Source organism: Lissotriton helveticus, chromosome 11 (genome assembly GCF_964261635.1).
Source record: "Lissotriton helveticus chromosome 11, aLisHel1.1, whole genome shotgun sequence".
NCBI classification, from domain to species: domain Eukaryota; kingdom Metazoa; phylum Chordata; class Amphibia; order Caudata; family Salamandridae; genus Lissotriton; species Lissotriton helveticus.
This window is the reverse complement of record NC_136072.1, coordinates 552639062-552659305: the sequence shown is the minus strand read 5'-3', so window position 1 is coordinate 552659305 and position 20244 is coordinate 552639062. Positions and strand designations below refer to the sequence as shown.

The 20244-nt window shown below is 46.3% G+C and overlaps 1 protein-coding gene across 2 annotated transcripts in view; it reads left to right on the top strand.

Annotated features, from left to right (window-relative positions):
• The window catches only part of PLPP5 (phospholipid phosphatase 5), a 204591-nt gene that overhangs the window by 39586 nt on the left and 144761 nt on the right, over window positions 1-20244 (top strand). The window contains exons 2-3 of one of the 2 annotated variants that reach the window (XM_078666308.1): window positions 7222-7356; window positions 9544-9652. In XM_078666308.1, the coding sequence (XP_078522434.1) occupies window positions 7286-7356; window positions 9544-9652 (180 nt within the window). In that variant the 5' untranslated portion in view covers window positions 7222-7285. The remainder of the gene's footprint in view (window positions 1-7221; window positions 7357-9543; window positions 9653-20244) is intronic. The other variant, XM_078666309.1, reaches the window with a different exon arrangement.

Genomic DNA, 20244 nt, shown 5'->3' with positions numbered 1-20244 from the left:
GCCACAGAGCCCGAGCCGGGTGCCTATCTGTCTCACCATTCATCACCGCATTAAAGTCACCACCAACAATCAAGACCCCAACAGGCAGCGTTAAAAAGATCTTACACAAGTCACGGAAGGTATCAGTCTGGAGGGCCGGTGGGACATAGACGGACAAAAAGGTGACAGTTCTCCCCTCCCATAGCCCTGAAATTCCAACATACCTACCCTTATTATCGGCCCACGTAGCCTGGACGGCCAGTGGAAAGGAGTTCTTGACCAGGATCCCCACCCCTCTCGACCCAGTAGTAAAACCAGCATGAGCGATCAGTTTGTATCCCCCTTTGTGTAGTGCCATACAACGCTTTACCATGAGATTAGTCTCCTGCAACAGTACCATGTCTGGGGAGTGTCTCCGGATCAACTGGCCAACCATACCTCTCTTGATCTTGTCCCCCAAACCGTTCACATTCCAACTGAGTGCGGAAATCCCAGTCACCCTTCTATCGGAAGACATTACAATACCATGGCTTTACAGGATCGACTGATGACACCCAATGTGAAATAAAACTACATACAATAAACACTAAACAAACCCATACACGTGCCTCCATCCCACCTCCCTGCACCCCTGCATACAGCTTGCGCTCATCCCCAACTAGCAGTGTGCCTGTCACCCCCAACTAATCTACAAAGAACTAAAAGTAAAAAGCAGAGGAGGATCTACGAGCGGGCCCATCACCCCCCACCCCCCCAACTCTGTGGATATTCCTGCACATTACAAGCGCCACAATAAACATTATAAAAACATAACTGCAGGAAATCTTATCACTTGCCCCCTTTGAACCGAACAACTGTCTGCAGCCCCCTGCTAACCTCATAATTAACAAAGTCATTGTTCATCGGCTTCCCCTTGATCACGGGACCCCGGGTCCGGCTGCTGGACACCCTCCAACCAGTCCGCAGCCACTTCAGGGTTATCGAAAAACCAGGTTTTCCCGTTAAGTTCCACTCGAAGGCGGGCCGGAAACATCATAGGGTACCTCATACCTTTTTGTCTCTCAGTTTCTTTTTGATCGCCGAGAACCTCTGCCTTTGCTTCTGCACCGCCTGGGTAAAGTCGGGAAAGAACAGGAGAGTCGCATTCTCGAACTCCAGGGGATCTGCGGCTCGAGCCGCCTGCAGGATGGCATCTCGATCTCGAAAATTAAGGACTCGAGCGATGATTGGTCGTGGATTTGCCCCGATACCACGCCTACCACCCGGGACCCTGTGAGCACGTTCCACCGTGAAGAAATTACTAAGGCCCTTTGGTTTAAGATGGTTGAGGATGAGGTTTTCTACAAACAGATCTGTCGCCTGGCCCTCCGCCTTCTCCGGCACTCCCAGAATGCGGATATTGTTGCGCCGAGCCCGCCCTTCGTATTCATCAAGCCGCCGGTCAGTAGACTCCCTGGAGGACTTAAGATCACGCACCTCCTGCTGCAGCTGGTTCACATCGTCAATAAGACTTGTTGTTTTAACTTCCAGTGACTTGACTTTCTCGTTTGCCTTCGAAAGGTCCGCCCTAATCAGCCCCATTTCTATCGAGACCGTGTCCAGCTTACTATCTAGAGTCTCCATCTTCTTGCCCAAGGAGGTCCGGACTCCCGTGATGGCTGCCATGAGATCCTTCAACGTTGGTTCTTCCCCCACAGGAGGGTCTTCGGAACCTCCACCCGGGCCCTTCTTCAAGTCGATCGGAGACCCTTTAGGCAGGGTGTATCTGTCCAGCTTATTGGACTGGACTTGCCTGGCTCCCCTGGTGGTTTTTGGCAAGGATTTCACCGTATCCGTCTTCGTCGCCATCTCGCCCCCTCGCAATGTGTCCGCCGTCACACTTCCTGCGTCAGCGCTGTGGCGTGCCCACGGGCTCGCAGACCCCGGCAGGGGGACACTGCTTCTCCTCCACACTCACACGGGGCGAACGCAATCCGGGGACCCAGCCCGAGTTGCACGCCAACTATGGCAGTCCGGAGCAGGTGCCAATACCAGACAATATAGGGCCCACTTGCCTCAAATTCTCCAGCAGGCCATCACTATAGGGTGGAGGTACCAAACAACCCCGCGGCCCTTCCAGCCGGCACCCAGGATGGAGAGAGCCCGCTGGGGGCCCCAAGCATTCAAAGACAAAAGACCGGAAGCTGCGCACCATCCGGGCCCCACCACATTCACGAGGGCCCAACGTGATTACCCCGCGCCCCTTAAGTAAATGGGGGATCACCACCGTTCTTCTCACCCCCAAGATTGCAGCACACCTCCAGGAAAGCAGATCACACCGGTGGGGACAGGCCTCGCCCTGCCCCTCCTCAGGGGGTGATTTCAGCCGGGCCGCCGTGCGGGGGTGCAGATGGGAGCCTCCAAAGTGGCCCCCTTAATCAGGAGCACTACCGGGCACCTCGCCCCAGCCACCCAGGAGCAGGCTAGCAGCAATAAGTCCCGTCAGGCGCGGAGGCAGGCACCAAGCCACTGCGGGGCACCTCCACGTCACCGGCATTCAATGGGGGGCAAGGGCACCCAGGGAAGCACCCGCTGCAGTTTCGGCCCGCGACCTCCGCGACCTCCGCGACCTCAGGCCGGGCCGACCCCAGTCAGACCCGGCGGCCGATGTTGTTGTACTCGGGCCGGGGGTCGCAGGCACTCGAGGCCCCGGCTTCCAGCAGCTGCAGGCCGCAAACTCACAGGCGGTACAGCGCGGTCGTCGGGGCACCAAAAAAGACCGGATCCACTCCCTCGGGCGCCGCTTCAGGTCCCCCACCCGGAGGACGGGTAAGGGGGCAGGATAAATCCCAGGATGGTGAGTCGGGCGAGCGGGGTCGGCCAGAGCCGCTCTTTAAGCGCCCATCTTGGACGCTGGCTCCAGCATATGGAATATTATTCTCTGGGATTCTCTTTCGCGTCTAGAAATTTCTTCCTTGCCTCTTGGACTTGTGAGGTGAAGTCTGGGTAAATGGATATTGTCATTCCTTCATGGTTCAGTGTTCCTAGTTCCCTGGCTTTGCGAAGTGCCGCATCTCTATCTCGATAGTTGAGTATTTTGGCAATGATGGCGCATGGTCTTTCCCCTGGCGGTGTTTGTGGTGCCAGAGATCTGTGTGCTCCCTCCACAATAAATATTTCTGAGAAAGTATCTCTTCCAGGAATAGCTGTTAAAAGTGTCTAGACGTAGCATTCCATATTTCCTGTGCGCGTTGACTCCGCTATTCCCATCAAGCGCAGATTGTTTCGGTGCGAGCGCGCTTCTGAATCCTCCATCTTTGCGATTAAAGCAGTTATTGTTTTGTGCCTTTTGGCTTGTTTTAAGTCTAATTGGTTTTGCGCATCTTCCGTGTCTGATATAAAGCGTTCCGCCATATCAATACGCTCTGTATGTTTATCCAGTCGTTCTGACATACGGTCAACTCGGTACGTCAGGGTGTCTATTTTACCATCCATATTTGATAGTATTGACTGGTTCGCAGTAAACCTTGTTTGGATATCTACTGGCGCATCTGCGTTTGATGCAGTGGTGTTAGTTTGATTGCTTGGGAGACTATCAGTGCTGCTTTCCGCAGTTTTTTTTGGAGTTTTCAAATTGGATCTTGCGCTTATTTTTATCAGGTTTTCCCATGACTGTAGAAATCAGGGAGTGACTCTGTGGGTCTTTGTGTCTCAGCAGGTGTCCCAGCAGGATGACCTATCAGGCTGCGTGTTCCTTATTGCTGTATAATCACACAGGCACTGCTGTATGTTGTTTCGGTATCCATTTTAGTTAGCTCCAGTGACCTATTCAGGCCCTCTGAGCCATGGGAAGGATCGCTGTCGTTTTGTTGCAGTCTGTGAAAAATTGGAGAAGCAGGGCCAGCAGCTAACCCACCACAGCCCACTCCGACAGACCTGTCCGGGCCCAAGTGCTCCTGTGTTTGGTGAGTGTCTTTATTGTTTCTGCGGCAAGTGTGCTACTGTTCACACCAGCGGAGTGTAGAGCATTCAATAGCTGCAGTGTGGCGGTAAGTCATATGTGGCATTCCGTTATGCGCGCTTGTTGGATAGTAACGCCCGCCGCACCTCTCTCAGAAGGAGACTGTATTTATGGCGTAGCAGCAGTCAACAAGCCATGTCGTGCTACAGTTACCACATTCGCTATCCTTTCCTGTCAGAGCCAGTACTACGTGTCGAGTCGCACATGTGGCGCGCAGTACAATGCCAGTGATAACTCACAGCGACCATGGGAATATCACCAATCACTGAAGGAGATGATAGTAGTGCGCAAGTTCTGGAGGCGTCCCGTTGGGGTTTTAAATATTCATCCTATTATATTGCATGAAGGCGTGGTGAACAAATCGTGCTTGATCAGCGTGTGGCGTATGTGATTTATTCAGTGAATTGCACGTTGCAGTTTAATTTCAGCCCCTTGTAGTAAGACTCTCCAATCTGGCTCCGATCAGAGCGCAACCCCGTTTGAGTCGTCTGCAGTAGGTGGGGACCGGGAGAAGGAAAACGGTTCGCGCTGATGGTAGGAGGCATGCTTTGTGGCACGATGTGTGAGGCTAAATAGGGACCCGGGGATAGTCAAGCCCTGTATAGTGACTCCTGTCTGGGCACAGCAAGCAGGTCCGGTAGGGATAATGCCCGACAGTGCGGAGCTATCACAGGAAAGTCGCTCACCTCACAGGGGGACGCAGACAGTAAAATTCAGCTCGAAGGAGTTCCTTTGTGCTCGGCAATAGCAGGTCCGCTCGGTGTGTGCAGGCCTCCGTCGCCGCGCGCGGAGCTTGCGTAGAGGTCGTACCCCCTGTACATGCATCCGCAGCTGCAGTGCCGCGCCTCGGTCAGTCGTCCATGGATGTTTTTCGCCGTTTTTCGGGCGATATCCGACTACGGAATCGCCGGCGTAAGGGGAACGCTATCGTCAGCTGCTCATGCAATCTTTTATTTTTAAAGATTGATTGGTTATAGATGCAGGATTATTTCAGGATAGGGACTCAACCAGAGGAGCACGCTCACAACGCGACCATCTCCTGGCATGGTTAGCTCCGCCGAGTAGGGAGTTAGTTAATACATAAAGCATTGTCCCCCAAAAAAATCAGCTTGTTTTGGGTTGCATGCATATTATTAATATAATTCACCAGCACTGGATCTTATTCAGATTCACTTGCTTGAATCATTCGCTGTCATCTGGCTGGGAATAATGGGAACTTGAAATTGCAATGGACAGTGTTTAACATAGCCATATGCCCAACAACAGTGTTTGTTTAGTAGCACATCTACTTTATTTGAAACAACCCAAATTTCAGCCTGACAAGTAGAGGAGGTGAGCTCTCTACGCCCCCAAGAGGCTGTCATTGGTGAGATTTCAACCATGTGTTGTGTGTGAGGGCATCTCAGAGAACAGCTCTACTCTTATACATTTTGGCTTCTTCCGCTGTTACTCGCTAACATCTATTTGGTTTTCCCTGAACTTCAGCCTGCCCTAACTTCAGCTTACACAAACTGGGAGTTGTTTTTAGGGGTCTTCGACTGATTAGGGCACAGTGCACCATAAATAAAACTGGAGAGTAGGGCAGGCAACTTAATTGATGTCAGAAACAGCTAACCGGTTTGTGGAAAGGTTTGTTTTTCTGTGTGGTTGTGTCCTCTGTGGACCGACTCTGAGTGGCAGCGAAAACATTGCAGACCGTGTGAAGCAGCTTTGGGAAGTGAGTGGAAAGTATAAACTCTTCCTTATTATGTTTGCCCTTCTGTGGGCTTTGGTGAACACTTACAGATCTTGAAAAAGTACCAAGATGCCAAATGATGTGCTATGCAGTGAGCGTGTAATGTATGTGTACGCGGTTAGGTGTGTAAGGCCCATTCTTATGTCTACATGAAGTAACATGCTACGCAGTTTTTATGTTCTCTAATTTCCAAACCGTAGAGGTACTTTTTGCCAACCTCAGTATCTGGGTAGAAAGACCAGAGGCCCAAGTATTTTATGTGTAGAGCAAGCTCTTTCATATATATTTCATATATAATGCGTTAACATGGGTGCGTTCTGTTCAGCGGAGGTAGAGATCACAAAGGGGGTGCCACAGGGCTCCTGTTTGAGCCCCACTCTCTTTAATATCTATGTGGCCCCCCTGGCTAGGATCTTGAGAGCTTTTGGTTTCATCCCAGTGTCATACGCGGATGACACACAGCTCCTTTTTCCGTTTAAATCCCTTACCTCCGAGGTTAAAACATCCTTCTCCGAAGGCATGAAAGCAGTCGCCCAGTGGATGTCTTCGAACTTCCTACAATGTAATGTGGGTAAGACTGAGGTCATGCTCTTCGGGGAGGCCAAAATCTTATGGACCCCTGATTGGTGGCCATCAGACCTAGGCCCGGTTCCCGAACCCAAACAGGTGGTGAAGAATCTGGGGGTACGATTGGACCAGGAGCTATCCTTAAAGCAGCTCGGAAACAACATAGTGGGATCTTGTTTCCATGTTATAGGTCTCCTCCGTAAAGTGTTCCCCCCTACTCCCCGATTCCACCAGAAAAACCTTGGTGCAGGCCCTGGCGCTTAGTCGCCTCGACTATTGCAACGGGCTGTTGGCATCGGCCAACGACGGAGTATTAACTAAACTTCAAGTGGTACAAAACACTGCTGCTAGGCTGGTCCTTAATGCCCCTCCCAGATATCCCTCAAAATCTCTTCTGGATATGCTACATTGGCTGTCAGTTCGCCAAAGGGTTAAATTTAAGACATGTTGCGTAATCCATAAGAGTTTACACGGACTAGGTCCTTCATATCTGGCAGAAAAATTTGTGCCATATAATCCCGCTCGTACCCTCAGATCTAGCAACCAGCTCCTCCTCCGAGTGCCTATTGTAAAAAAGACAATACAGGGCGGCAAAGCTCTGTCAGTAGTTGGTCCTGTACTATGGAATAAGCTTCCTCTTATGCTCAGGCTGTGTTCGGACCACCTGACTTTCAGGAAAAAGCGGAAAACTTTCCTGTTCCAGAATTAGCCCATCTTTAAATGATTGCTCTCTTCCATCTGCTACTGGTGTTTGTGCGCAGAGATACTCCTTCGGGAGTCGATTCAAGCGCGGTATAAACCCACGAATAAATAATAAATAAATAAATATCGGTTTTGCTTTGTAGATCGTTAATCAAAGTAAATGTTTTAACACCTATTGAACTATGTGAGGTTCAGAAAACAAGCTTGCTTCAATCTATGCTTTGTTTCCCAAAAACAGACCTCATGAATGTGCCATCTCAAGGTTAACTTTCGAAGACTCCTTTGGACTCCTTTGGGGGAAAATGAGGAAGAAATTGGTGGTGGATTTCATGGCCGAAGTTTGCACAAGAATTGTTCTGTTTGGAATATTTCTGTAAGTACTGGCTACTTGCCACAATTTTAGCAGCCCAGTTCTGAAAATTGTTCAAGCACGTTTGGAAATACTGTTAAGAAAACCTCCACATTTATCCTACCCTGCCACCATAAGATTACATATCTGGCTTCTTCTTGTGTCCCAGCTCCTTCCTCCACTCACATCAAGGCAAGGATCCGACATCTGTCAACATCTCACACATTGGTTCCTCTCACTGTCTGTTTTTCGTATTCCCTTTTGGTGTCATATTTTAAATTAAATGTATGTGTAAAATGTATCAATGCAGAACATCTTAGGGTCCAAAAGTAGCTATTTTTGAATATTCCCTCAATAGTCCTATTTTATGTGTTTTGGGGCCAATTTACAAAGACATTTAGGAGTTCTGGTGGTACTACTGAATATACTCAAATGACAATGTGAATAGGCCCCTAGATCTCTAGACTACAAATTCACTGTTAAAAGTACATGTAAACCCAAATGCAAGTATGTTTTTGGAGGCCTTCATAAAGCCAGTGCCAAAATTTGAGGTGTAACTGAAACCAAGAACATGAACTCCAAAACTCAACCGATAAGCAAATAATTTAGCAATCATGTTTAATCCAGGATTATTATAGGGCGATCTATTAATTGGATGAGTAATCTCTAAGCATTTGCATATACCAACTACACAGTTGCTGAAAAGGAGTAATGGCAATATACAGTTGATACAAATGTACAGAACTATTTTTTTGCACGTTTACTAAAAGGAAGTTGGACGATTCCGTGCTAATTTAGAAAGGCATTTGGATATAAAAATTAGTTTCTCAGTGGTGGTACTTCCCATAGTCTTAAATGCCTTTGTGATTGGCCTAATAATTGGCATATTTTTCTAATAGACCACTTTGTTATCTTGTCAGCATGAATTCAGCTCCTTGTGTCTCCAGTGTGCTGACTGTAAATTGGAAAACATTAGAAGCTGAGTTTCATTTTTTACGAATGCATAAGGTGCAACATGATGTGTAAGGCTGTAGGTGTGGAGTAGAATGACTGAATTGCTAGCAAACAAGATGAAAGAGGACAGATGTTAGTCACAGATGCTGGTGAAGAGATGGATTTCAGGAGTCACCTGAAGAAAAGGTTTGTGATGTTTCTGAAGTGTTGAGGTTGACCGTTCAGACAGTTATGGTTCTGGCAGCGAATTTCCAGCCTCCAATGGATGGAGGAAGATCTGAAAGTGTGGTGATGTGGCTCGTGTAAAGGGAGAGAGGATTTGAAGTCTTGCAAAAGGTGAAGCGGTCTGATCAGAGTTTGGTGGTTTAACAGCAGTGGGCTTTGTGATTCTAAAATTGTGGTCTTAAATGAATGGAAGGCTTTATAGGTCCTTCAGGAAGTTTTTATCAGAACGTTTTAAATCTTGCATTTTTGTTGAATTGGTGTACTTTCAACTAAGCTTTTGTTTACGCTGTTGAAAAAGGTAACAACATTCTATCTGTTAAATCCTATTTATTGGATGCATCCTCCTTGTTCGATAAAGTTCTCTCAGAAATTAAGACCCCAAATAAGAAAGGTTGTATGCTTCAGACAGCAGATGTTCGAATGTATGTGAGGAAACCTCCTGTTAGACACTTTTTGTGTAAGCAGGCTCCCACACTGCAGTGATGGAGGGAGACTTTAAATTCATGTGTTGGAACTTGGCAATTTTTTAGAAGTAGACGGAGAGCTTACCAACCTCCTAGGTTTGGAGCCCATCAAAATAAGTCTCCTACCTCTCAGTCAGTCATTTATCGCCATACTTTAGGCAAAGGGGGAAATCAGTTGACTTCTGGAGTGCGCTTGGACGAGGGAGGTTGTCTCCTATCATAATTCAGCATGCTAATTCTGGGTGAGGCTTTCACAGTTCTTATCAATAAACTATGTCTCTTGTGGACTGGAAAATGTACGTCTCTCCTAATTCATTAATTGGAAAGATAATTGAATGCTTGTGCCTGAATCCTTCAACAGTATTTTTACCAGGCCCAGACTTTTAGAAACGTGGCCCAATTCTATTTTGCAGTCTTCTTTCGGCCTTTCATTTCTCTGGTCCTGAAAGTTTACTCTAGCTATTGTTTTGCTGTTTCAGTGACGTACAACTTTTACACATTTATTCTGAGTACTGTTAAAAATGTCCTTTGTGGTATCACGTGATCAGCTTACTCCTTTCTGCTTTAGGGTGACCGAGCTTCTGCCTCCATTTCAGCGTGTCATTCAGCCCGAGGAGATGTGGCTGTACAAGAACCCACATGTGCAGGCAGACTGGGTGCCCACAACGCCTATGTTTGTATGTAGTACCCGTTTTCATTTGTAATATCTGATCTACTTCTGTATGTGATATTATAGAACACTAAACCCCACTGGTGCGATATCGGTACACAGGCAGTGCTGCTGTACCCTACACTGAAGGAAAAGCTCATTTACGTGCGCCTTCACAGAATCTTCCAACTTCAGAAATAATAAATTCCAAGCTGTAGAACCTCAGGCAAACCGCATTTACCTCTTAACATTAGTAGTGGGCGCTATCAGGGTGTTGGTGATAGGTGCTCATGGCATTATTCCAAGCCTTTGTTTAGGGAAAATATGACGTTTAGGAACTAGAATAGATTGTACTCCAACAAGTCTGTCCGTTTCTTTACTCTCAGGCTGGAGTCTGCCCTCATCCACGTGCTGTTTCTCTCGGAGTATGGCGTTATCTCTCTGCAGGCTGTTTGAGTTATTCACCCTTTAGTTGTCTGGCCTATGCAGCTTTATCCCAAATAACTCTCTATTCTGATTGTCCCTCCTTTCTCTGACCCAATTTCACCTAACCCTCTACTCCATGATCCTTCCTTCCTTCCTTTCTCATGTTGTCTGCCAGGCTTCCACTCTTCTTGTAAATGTCTTTCCTTCCTTTGACTGTCGCCCTATGTGCCCTTTCTTCTCTCATGTTGCCTTCCTCCCTCCCTTTGTTCCAACACCGAACCACTTGTTTCCTCCTTGTCCTCTGCTTCCCCCTCTCTTTCTTTCACTCTAGGTTTATCTCATTCTTTCCTTATTTATTTTATGTTGGTGTATTTATTAAGCGCTACCACTTGCACCCAATTGGTGGACCGGGAGAACTCTAAAAGAGGAAGCAAAGTTAAAAACCAGAATACCAGGAAGAGTTGGTGCTAAGAGGGCAATATGACCAAGCCGGGCCTTCCGTTATGATGGATAACCTAAAACATAGTCCCACTCATAAGTCTGCACAGATGTTAAACCATTGGGTGTGCAGGAGTCAAGAGTGCAGGCATGAATGGCAGGCAGGTCCTGGATGTCTGATTGGACCTTATGCAATCCTCTATAGCCTTCTTTGATCGCTTCTTCCTCTGCAAACCGCTGCCTCGCAAATGCTGTAAGTGAGGTGTGCAGAAGCATCTGTGCTGGCTTTTTATGTGGTAGAGCCAATGTAAGGACACACCATGCAAAAAGTACAGACAACCCTCATTGGCTTTCAGGGCTTAAATTAATAATCCCAAGTGCTCTATTTGTGGTAGTGTGGTCGAGCAGCTTAGGTTTATAAAAGGGTAGTGTTAAGCATTTGTTGTACACATTGAGTCAATAAATCAGACACACACTGAAAAAGAAATCTGAGGCAAAATTAGAAAAATAGCTCAGATTTTTATATATTTTTAGACACCAAGATCATCGGAATCAGGTTAGTACTTTCGAAATTATATATTTTTGTGGAAATAAAACATTCAATTGAATAATGGTTTTGCGGTATGAGCCTCAAACGCTGTAATGTTATCCATTAGAGAAACATACACTGCATAGATATACTTGCAAGCGTTTTTGGAGGGTGCCTTCTAGGACTTAAGGTGCGTAGGGGCCAAGGTCTAAGAAACCACCAGCAGTTAGATTTTACCTGCGCTGGCGGGTCCGGGTGCAGAGTTGTAGGTCGTGTTGGTATCCTCGAGCTACGTGTTAAAGTCTGCGGAAGAAGTACCTGCAAAACAAGGTCTACAAGTGGGAACTTGGGGGTCAAGTCCGGCAGAAAACCAAAGGGGAATTTAGCTCTTGAAGGTCTCTGTAGCACAGAAACACAGTTGATTTACGTGAACTTGGGCTAGGGGACTCTGGTGCAGAGGTGTTTTGTAACTGTAGTTGGAGGCTTTCACTTGGCTTTGATGACCTGGAGAGGGAGAGAAAGATTGGCAGCAGGGCCAATCTCGAAGACCTTATGGATCTTGAAGCCCCTCGACGGCAGGTTGGCATCAGTGGTGTCTGAACTGGACACGCAAAAAGCCTTGGTAGATGCAAGGACCCGCTACCCAGGAAATTGGTGCTGATAGGCTCCTGAAGGGGTCAGCGTCTTGAGACTTGGTGAAAGCGATGGGGCTAACCTCCTGGACTCATGACAACCTCTCACTGGCGAATTGCTCCCTCTGTGGGCCCGATGGCCAACATGACGAAGTACGGGGTCGATGCGGGTGGTGACTGCAGTTTCTGTGGCATGGCTCATCCACTGCAAGGGAGATGCTGCTTGGTTGTTGAGAGAACAGTCCTCCCAGGGTTTGGGGAGGCTATTCAGCTTCTGGACGACTCAGTCTTTGTGATTGTCAAAGTGCAAGCAGCAACGCAGCGTTTAGCTCCAATCTCTGTGCAGGACCTCTTTTCTCGTGAGTTTGGCTCTTGTTTGTCCTTCTTTTGGTATCCAGTAGACGAATCTGAGTTCCTGGTGTCAAGGGGACCCCTAAATACCGAATTTAGGGGAGTTTAGGAGAGTCTAGGGTAGTAGTAGTAGTAGTCAAAGGGCTACTTACCCATGGGGTGACTACACCCTCTATATGACCACTTCCTGTGGCAAGTGAGTATAATCCTGACCCTAAGTTCCTAGTTTCAGCAAATTTAAAACCCTTTCTCGGCTGTACACCTCAGGTGGCCCACCTTAGAGAGTGCCTAGCCTGAAAGTGCAACATGCCTACTTAGTATCTAATTTTCCTGCCTGCTCTCGTGCCAAATGGGCGTCAGGGCAGGGGGTGGCGTTCCTCCGGTCTGGGGTGAAGCCGTTGTCACGCCAAAGATGGCAGAGGCTTTCAAGCCTCTGGCCTTTATATGCAAATTCACTAGTCATACTGCTAGAGGAGGTGTGATCATCTTCTGCTGGAGCAGCATTGTTTCAGACTTCTGAGAGCGCAGGCTCTCACCTACAGGGGGTCAGAAACTCTTCTGTGTTGGCAGGCTGGATGATACCAGTCAGTTTGCACACGAAAGGACTAGTAGCTTTTCAGAAGTCACCTCTAATGTGCTCTCTGTGTGCATGTCATAATACATCTAGTAATGGCATCGGTACAGATTTATTAAGACCAGTTGTTTGATACCAAACATCATTGGTTTCAGCAAAGCCATCACATAGCTGGGTAACTTTAAATGACCAGTGCCCAGTACATGTCCTTAAGATGGCTGCTTGATCACTTGCAATATCTAGCAGTCGAACTAGACATCACAGGGGCCTATCTGCTTATGCAGATGGGCCCTCACATATAATATAATGCACCCTGCCTTGGGGCTCTAAGGCCTGCTGTAGGGGTGACTTACATACAGTATGTCTAGTGTACCTTGGCATGGCACACAGCGAGTGTGCCATGTCTTGTTTTCAGAATGGTTTGCACCATTTCACGCAGCCTGCAATGGCCCTATGAATGCTGTGTGGGTGTGCGTGCCCTTTGGTTCTATAATACATGCTTCAGCCCTTGGGGACCCTCTTTAGTACCCATGCTCTAGGTACCAGGGGTACTATTTACCAGGGACCTACAGGTGTGCTAAAGTCCTTACCAATTGGGTTGCAATTAGACTCTTATCTTGTTTTAAGGGAAAGAGCATTGGCACTGGAAGCCTTGTTAGCAGGGACCCAATGCATTTTCAGTCAAAAAGCATCAGTACTAGGGCAAAAAGTGTGGGGGGGGGCATGTCAAAAAGGGCACTTATCCCACACCTATGACCTCCCAGTGTTTGTGTGTTGTAGGGCAACAGCTTTAGCTCATCTGTGTGATCCAGGAGTGTGCGAGATGCACCTTTCTATGACTTATCAGGTTAGATTCCTAGGGCGGGGGTGGGAAATAACTGGGGCAAGGAGAACATTGTTTACGAAAAAATATAAAGTAGCATATGAAAACAGACCCGAAAAACATAGACTGACACCCTTGCTGACATATTATCTACCATAATTTAAATAACGCCTTACAAATATTTTCACCTATTTCTACACCCTCTGATCAAGCATTTGCCCCAAAAAATCCATGGTCTGAAGTTAGTATAATAAATTAGCTGAGTCCTCTAATAGTTGAGAAATTAATTTAGTTGGAATTAGCAGTTTAAAGAGGTCACTATTTTTGTCAGGAGATATTCGATTTCAGAAATTGTGGCAATAGATATTTTTGCTGTCTGATTACACGTGGAAGATAGGTATAGTGTTAGTGCCATTGTAGCACTGGTACGTTTCATAGACAAAACATACCTAAAGCTTAAATACCAAAATCTATATTGAAATACCTTAATTTTTTAACAAAATTGCTCAAATGTAAAACAAAGGTTAACATTAGACTTAGGTTATGGCCTTGATATTCATGTTATTCTTGGGGGTAAGACATTTGGCTAAGATTAGGTTTAGGGTCAGCATTCTGCATAATAACCACATGCTTAGATTAGGCAAATAGTCAGTGTCAGACTTCAGCTTGTTACTAGGATTAAGGTAGCAGTTGCGTGTTAAACCTTCAGTTCAGGATTGGTGTAATAAATTTGTGGGTTTCTATGCTTTTATCCACTTTAGTATTACATAGTGCATTATGGACACATAGCTGAGTACAAGCAATTCACATTTTTTAAATTAAGAGACAGTGGAAAGTTTGCAGAATAGGTAATGCTCTTCATGTTAAAATCTAGCCAATGTACTTCATGCTGGTTTCTGTCTAGGGTGTTGCAGTGCATGTCATTTCATTTGCTCTGCTTTCTGCAAATCTTTTGGATTTTTTGCTATCGCTTTATTGATCATTCTAACAAGAAAATAATATAGATTACATTGAATCAGATTATAGTCCGCCCTGCTTCCCCAATCTAATCTTATTTTCAAAGTGATCTGTGAGAAGCACCTTCAGCTCTAGCATTTTTATATGCGCTTCAACTGATGTTTTGCTTCTTATCCTCCTCTGTGTCTCACAGTTTCTATTCTAACTTTGTTACTTGTGCCCGAAGTTGTTTCTTTGTCATTCTCCTTAACCTTTCCCTCCCTGCGCCACCAACATTTCTTGTCAATTTAAAGCTCCCTCAGTCTATTCAACCCCTCCATTATCATTTTCTGCAAAATGATTTCTAATGGACTCTTTTAGCTCCTCTCTCATCAGCTCGTCCTGAAGGGGTGGGCCATTGCCCACCCACCCATGCTTTTTCCTCAGCTTTGGTAATCTAGTAACTGTACCATTTTACCTAGCTGCTCAAGCTGCAGTGACTGTATCTTGTTGTAGTCCCAACGCACCTGGAGCTCTTGTTTTGAAAATCTTTTAGTCTGAACCACACCTTCTCCCAAAATTCAACTAGGTTTGGGAAAGACCTTACCTGTAGAGGAACTCTTCACCAAAAGATACTGTCCTTTGAGCTTTTCTACATCATCCCCTCATACAAATTCAAACCAGAACAAGATCCCTACACCCCCATTTTGTGGTGCTAGACACTAGAAACACTTGTTGCCACCTAAGATTACATTTTCTGCTCTTTGTGTTTTGTGAAATGGGAGGAGGATCAACAACTGTTAAAGGAAAACAACCTTTGTAGGTGGGACCTCTTCTGCTGATTTTTAAGGCCTTTAATACGGAGGGTGCCCAATCTTGTCACATCATAGGAGTTTCTTCCATAAGAATCACAACAGGTTTCTTCTCTCATAGAGAATTTCCATATATAGTCATAAGCGCTTAAATAGTCCCGCCCACGTGCGTGGACCCCAGAGCACTTCCTCTAGATATATCTTCTTAAGTAGATATTGTTCGCCTTTCTTCAGGAAGGCCTGTAAAGACCGTAAAGACTGTGAATAGGTAGAAAGACAAATAATGCAGCCTAAGTACATAGGCTACACTTGCCAAAGTCTTCATCCGGAAGTGAAAGAGGTGCCATTTTTCATGATGGAGATGGATGAGAGTAAACCCATAGGCTGCCATTATATGGCTCAAAATAAAGGATGTGTCTTTAAAAAAACCTCATATACCACCAGTATCCCATCATGCCAAGCTGGTGGCAGTTACTTCAGTCCTTTTTTCTGGCTCCTGCTGACAGGACCCTGGACCATTGAGCTCGGCCAACTTTTGGTTTTTCTCTTCAAAACGTACTTTTGAATTTCACTAATAACTACTTCACTCGACGTCTTTGGCCTTTCTCTACCATTTTCTGTCTTTTTCTGACCGTAATTATTACAGTTTTCACATAACATGCCAACTATTTTTGGTGCCCAGACTGTGATAGAAAAAAGGTAAAGACTGATCCTCACAGAGTATGTATACTCTGTTTGTCAAAGAAAATCAAGGAGGCCCCCTAATTTTGAAGGTCTTGGACCAGGGAAGTAAGGTCAGAAAAACAGAAGTGTCCCTAGGATCTACTACTGACGTAGATGTGGTCTAAAAGAATTGGTTACCCACCGTAATCATTTAATGGCACAGCCACCACACACACCTAAAATGTCCCGGGGTTCTATCTGTTTTCCACTGAGACAGATAGAACCCCGGGACGCTGTGATCGGAGGAGCAGGGAGGCCGACTATTTTAATTCGGATGCTCTAGATATCGGGAGTATTACCCCGTAACTAGAACAAGCTGACGAAGCATATCCAGCACGCGGCTACAGCGACCAACAAAGTCCTTACACTCGAATCAGGACAGCAATACAAAGCTAACCGGTGGCCCCTCCGACACAGTGCTGAATTAAAAGATTTGATAACAAGATATTATCAATCACAAGTACACCCAGTCTGATCAAGCGGGGTATTTGTTGCCTCTAATGTGTACCCAAATCAGGGCACCATTTAGTATATGACCTCAGAAGGAAAACCTGAGTGATATATATATATCTTTTGAGAAACTGTCCTGAAGAAGGTTTTTTAACCGAAACGCCGCGTCGACTCTTGTTCTCGAGACCAATTTTTAATTCATTATGTAACATATTGTATTCTGTGTAATCATGTTTTGTGTATTGTAAAGTAATTTTATGTATTTATTTTAAAAAACCTATTAAGTGCAATAAATTCATGTTTAAATCTATATTACAGTTTTGCCAAATATGTATTTGTTGTAGTATTTTTACAGGCTGTCACAAGTCCAAATGGCACAATCTCCTAGTGAGTGTTCAAATTGCATGCGGTTATCTATTTGAGGTTTCCTACATACATGGAATGTTTTTATTTAGGATGACTTTTTAGTTGTGTGTGGTGGCTGTGCCATTAAATAATTATGGTGGGTAACCAATTCTTTTAGACCACATCTACTCTGTTTGTCAGACAGTCATGTTTCTGACTCTTGTCCGACTTGTAAGACTTTCTCCAGGCGCACTCTTCGTGACAGAGAGAAGATTCACCTTGAAGGAGCAGAGAAGCTGCGAAAGCAGAAGGCACATCCTTCAGGTGGGACCTCAGGGCAAGGAGAGGGCCAGTCCTCTACCAGGGATCTGTCATCAGCCTCTGGTGGACTTTTTTCAGGAGAAAAGGGCTGAAAAACGCTGCCGGTCCTGGTCGATGTTGAGGACTATGACATACAGCGCTGACTTGTTGGTCATCGACCCAGAGCTCAGCGTAGAAGAAACGTCGCTGATCTACGTCGAGGCAGATACTACTGATGCAGATTACAATACTGACACATACGTCCCGTTCAGCATCAGGGAGCCCGGTGCAAACGGCGACACCTCGCAGGTCACCGTCAAGATCCGACATCGAGGTGTCCTCATCGGTCACCGTTGACTAGTAGATCACCGTAGAGGGAGACAGAAAGGTCGTTTTCAGTCACTCTGTCAGCCTCCTCAAGGCTTCAGAAAACATGCAGGAAGAGCAGACTAATCTTATTCCTGTACCTATTTTCCATCACGGAATGTCTCCTCACCACAGCCAATGCTTCCTCTTCCACGGCCTTCGCCCCATCCACCCGATACAGAACCAAGGCCTCCAACTGCTCCTCCTCCACCTGTGCCACCTCCACCACCAAGACCACGGTCTTGGTCTCAGACTCGACATCGGTCTCGCACGAACAATCTAAGACGCTACTTTATGCCTTCCAGGCACTCCCATCATTGGTGCCATGAAGGAAGGTTTCGTTCGAGACATACTAAAGACACCTCTTCCTCAAGCTGAGGGAGGTACATTTCGACTCTCTTGGACTCCCTACCTTCACACATTTCACTGGTGGACGACCTCTCTGCCTCTCAAGAGGTCCTGGTGAGGGGTGCTTCAAAGTTAAATATCCCAATGTCCACATCAACACCTACAAAGCCGGTAATTTTCATGACCCTGCAACAACAAACCGCTTGATATCCTTTGCTACCTCTCGTTCCAGGTCTCTTCGAGCCGGCAATGGATGTCTTCCTTATGCCTTTTTCTGTTAAGTTCATTCCATCCAGGCTGCAGAAAAAATATGGTCCCCCAGAGCAGGACCCTGCCTTCCTTCAGACAGACCAGACACCGGATTATGTCATTGTGGCATCGAAGAAGCAACATGCCACTGCTCCTAACTCAACAGTTCCAGCTGACAAAGAGAGACGCAAGCTGGAATCAGTGGTAAGGAAGGTCTGCAACACATCAGTGACTACTGTGAAAGCAGCCAGCGCCACAGCATTAATAGGCAGATACGATAGAGCATTGTGGGAATCGCTCCAACAGTTTGTGAACTGCCTTCCTAGAGACAAACAAGCGGACTTTAATGAAACTGTAACAGAGGGTCTCATGGTTTCTAACCAAGTCATAAGTGCAGCAGTGGATACATCTCTTTTGGCAGCACATGAAAATTGTCTCTGCGTGGCTCTCCGATGACACTCATGGCTGCCTGTTAGGTCTCTTAAGTCTGAATCGCACCAGCTCATCCTCAATCTTCCATTCTAAGGGATGACTCTCTTTTGCACTCAAGCAGATGAAGAGATGGCTAGAATGAAGGTAGAGATGGCGAGATTAAAAGCTGATGGATTGGAAAAACCTAGGGAGCAGCGTATATCTTTCAGGCCTTATCTACACCTTTATTTCTCACAGATGGATCAAACCCCTCATTGGTATCGGGGATGCCAGACGGCTACACAACAACAGTACCAATGATCCTATCAGCTGTTTAAAAAACAGCATTCTAGAGGATGATCAAGCCAGCAGCTTGTGCAAGGCAAGCAACCAACTGGATCGAAACCCTGAATTCTTTCTTCCCCCTCTTCCGTTACCCATTCCAATAGGAGGAAGCATCCGACAATAACTGGTAAGAGTGGCAAAACATCACACAGGAGGACTGGGTGCTGAATATTGTTCACAAGGGATACTCTCAAATTCACCAGCCCTCCATCGTCAATACCTCTGAAACCATCCAGGTACCACTTGCATCAATTGCAATTGGAAGCCAACATTCTATTACAGAAACAGGTGATGGAACATGTACCTCCTCTCAAGGCATGGGGTTATATTCAAGGTTCTTTCTCGTCAAAAAGAAAGGCAAGAACGAGTTCAGACCAATTCTCTACCTCTAAACCACCAACAAGTGGATTCGCCGAGGGAAGTTCTGGATGCTGGCATTACACCAAATTTACCCTCAGTTGCACCAAAGGGATTGGTTCTGCGACATAGGCCTCCAAGACGCATTCTTTAACACACCAATTGCCGGAAAGCATCACAAGTTCTTGAAGTTTGTAATGGGGCACAACCACTGTCAGTACCCAGTGCTTTCACTTAGCCTGAAGTCAGCACCCAGAACTTTCTCCAAATGCATGGTGGTGGTTGCTGCCCATCTCCGAAAACAGAGTGTTTGTCTATCATATCTAGACGATTAGCTAATCAAAGCATCCACATATAAGGAGGCTCAGATTCACTTTAATTGGGCTTATGATCTCCTACAACAACTGGGCCTTCACGTCAACCATGCACAGTCAACCTCTGTCCCAGTGCAATTTCTACACTATTTGGGGGCCTCCATCGATCGATCCTTCTGAAGGCCTAGTATATCATGACAATCTCTCATCCCACCATGAGGAAAGTCTCCTCTCTCCTAGGCTTGATGGCTTTCTGCATTATTCTCACGCCAAATGCACGTCTTCACATGGGACCACTACTGGAGTGCCTCAAAGACCAGTGGATGGGCAATTGGGACAACAGGATACAATTGCCTCAGCATTCCCTGCCCTGTGACCCCTCAAATGGTGGTGCTATCCAACCAACCTCCTATGAGGGATTCATTTTCCCAAGGAGATACCTATTCAGACCATAGTCTAGTCAGACCAAGCCTCTCTCCTGGGATGGGAAGCCTACATGGACCACCTCCAAATTCAGGGCCAGTGGTCACAGAGGGAGTCCATGTACCACATCAATCTCCTGGAGCTATAGGCAGTTCATCTGGCACTGAAAGCCTTTCAGCCATCACTCTGCTCCAATTCTCAGCTTGTTCAGATTGACAATACAACAACAATGCCTTATCTCAACAAGCAGGGAGGTACGAGGTCCAGGCCCTTGTCTCAAGAGGTCCGGACAATCTGGAAGTGGCTTCTGGCCAGAAACCTCGCGATCACTGCTGATCACCTCCCAGATGTTCAGAATGCTCAGGCCGACTCACTCAGCAGACTCCTACAAGAAAATCACGAGTGGGTCTTAAATGATGACGTGGTCCTCTATCTTCAGAAGATGGGGCACCCCAGATATCGACTTTT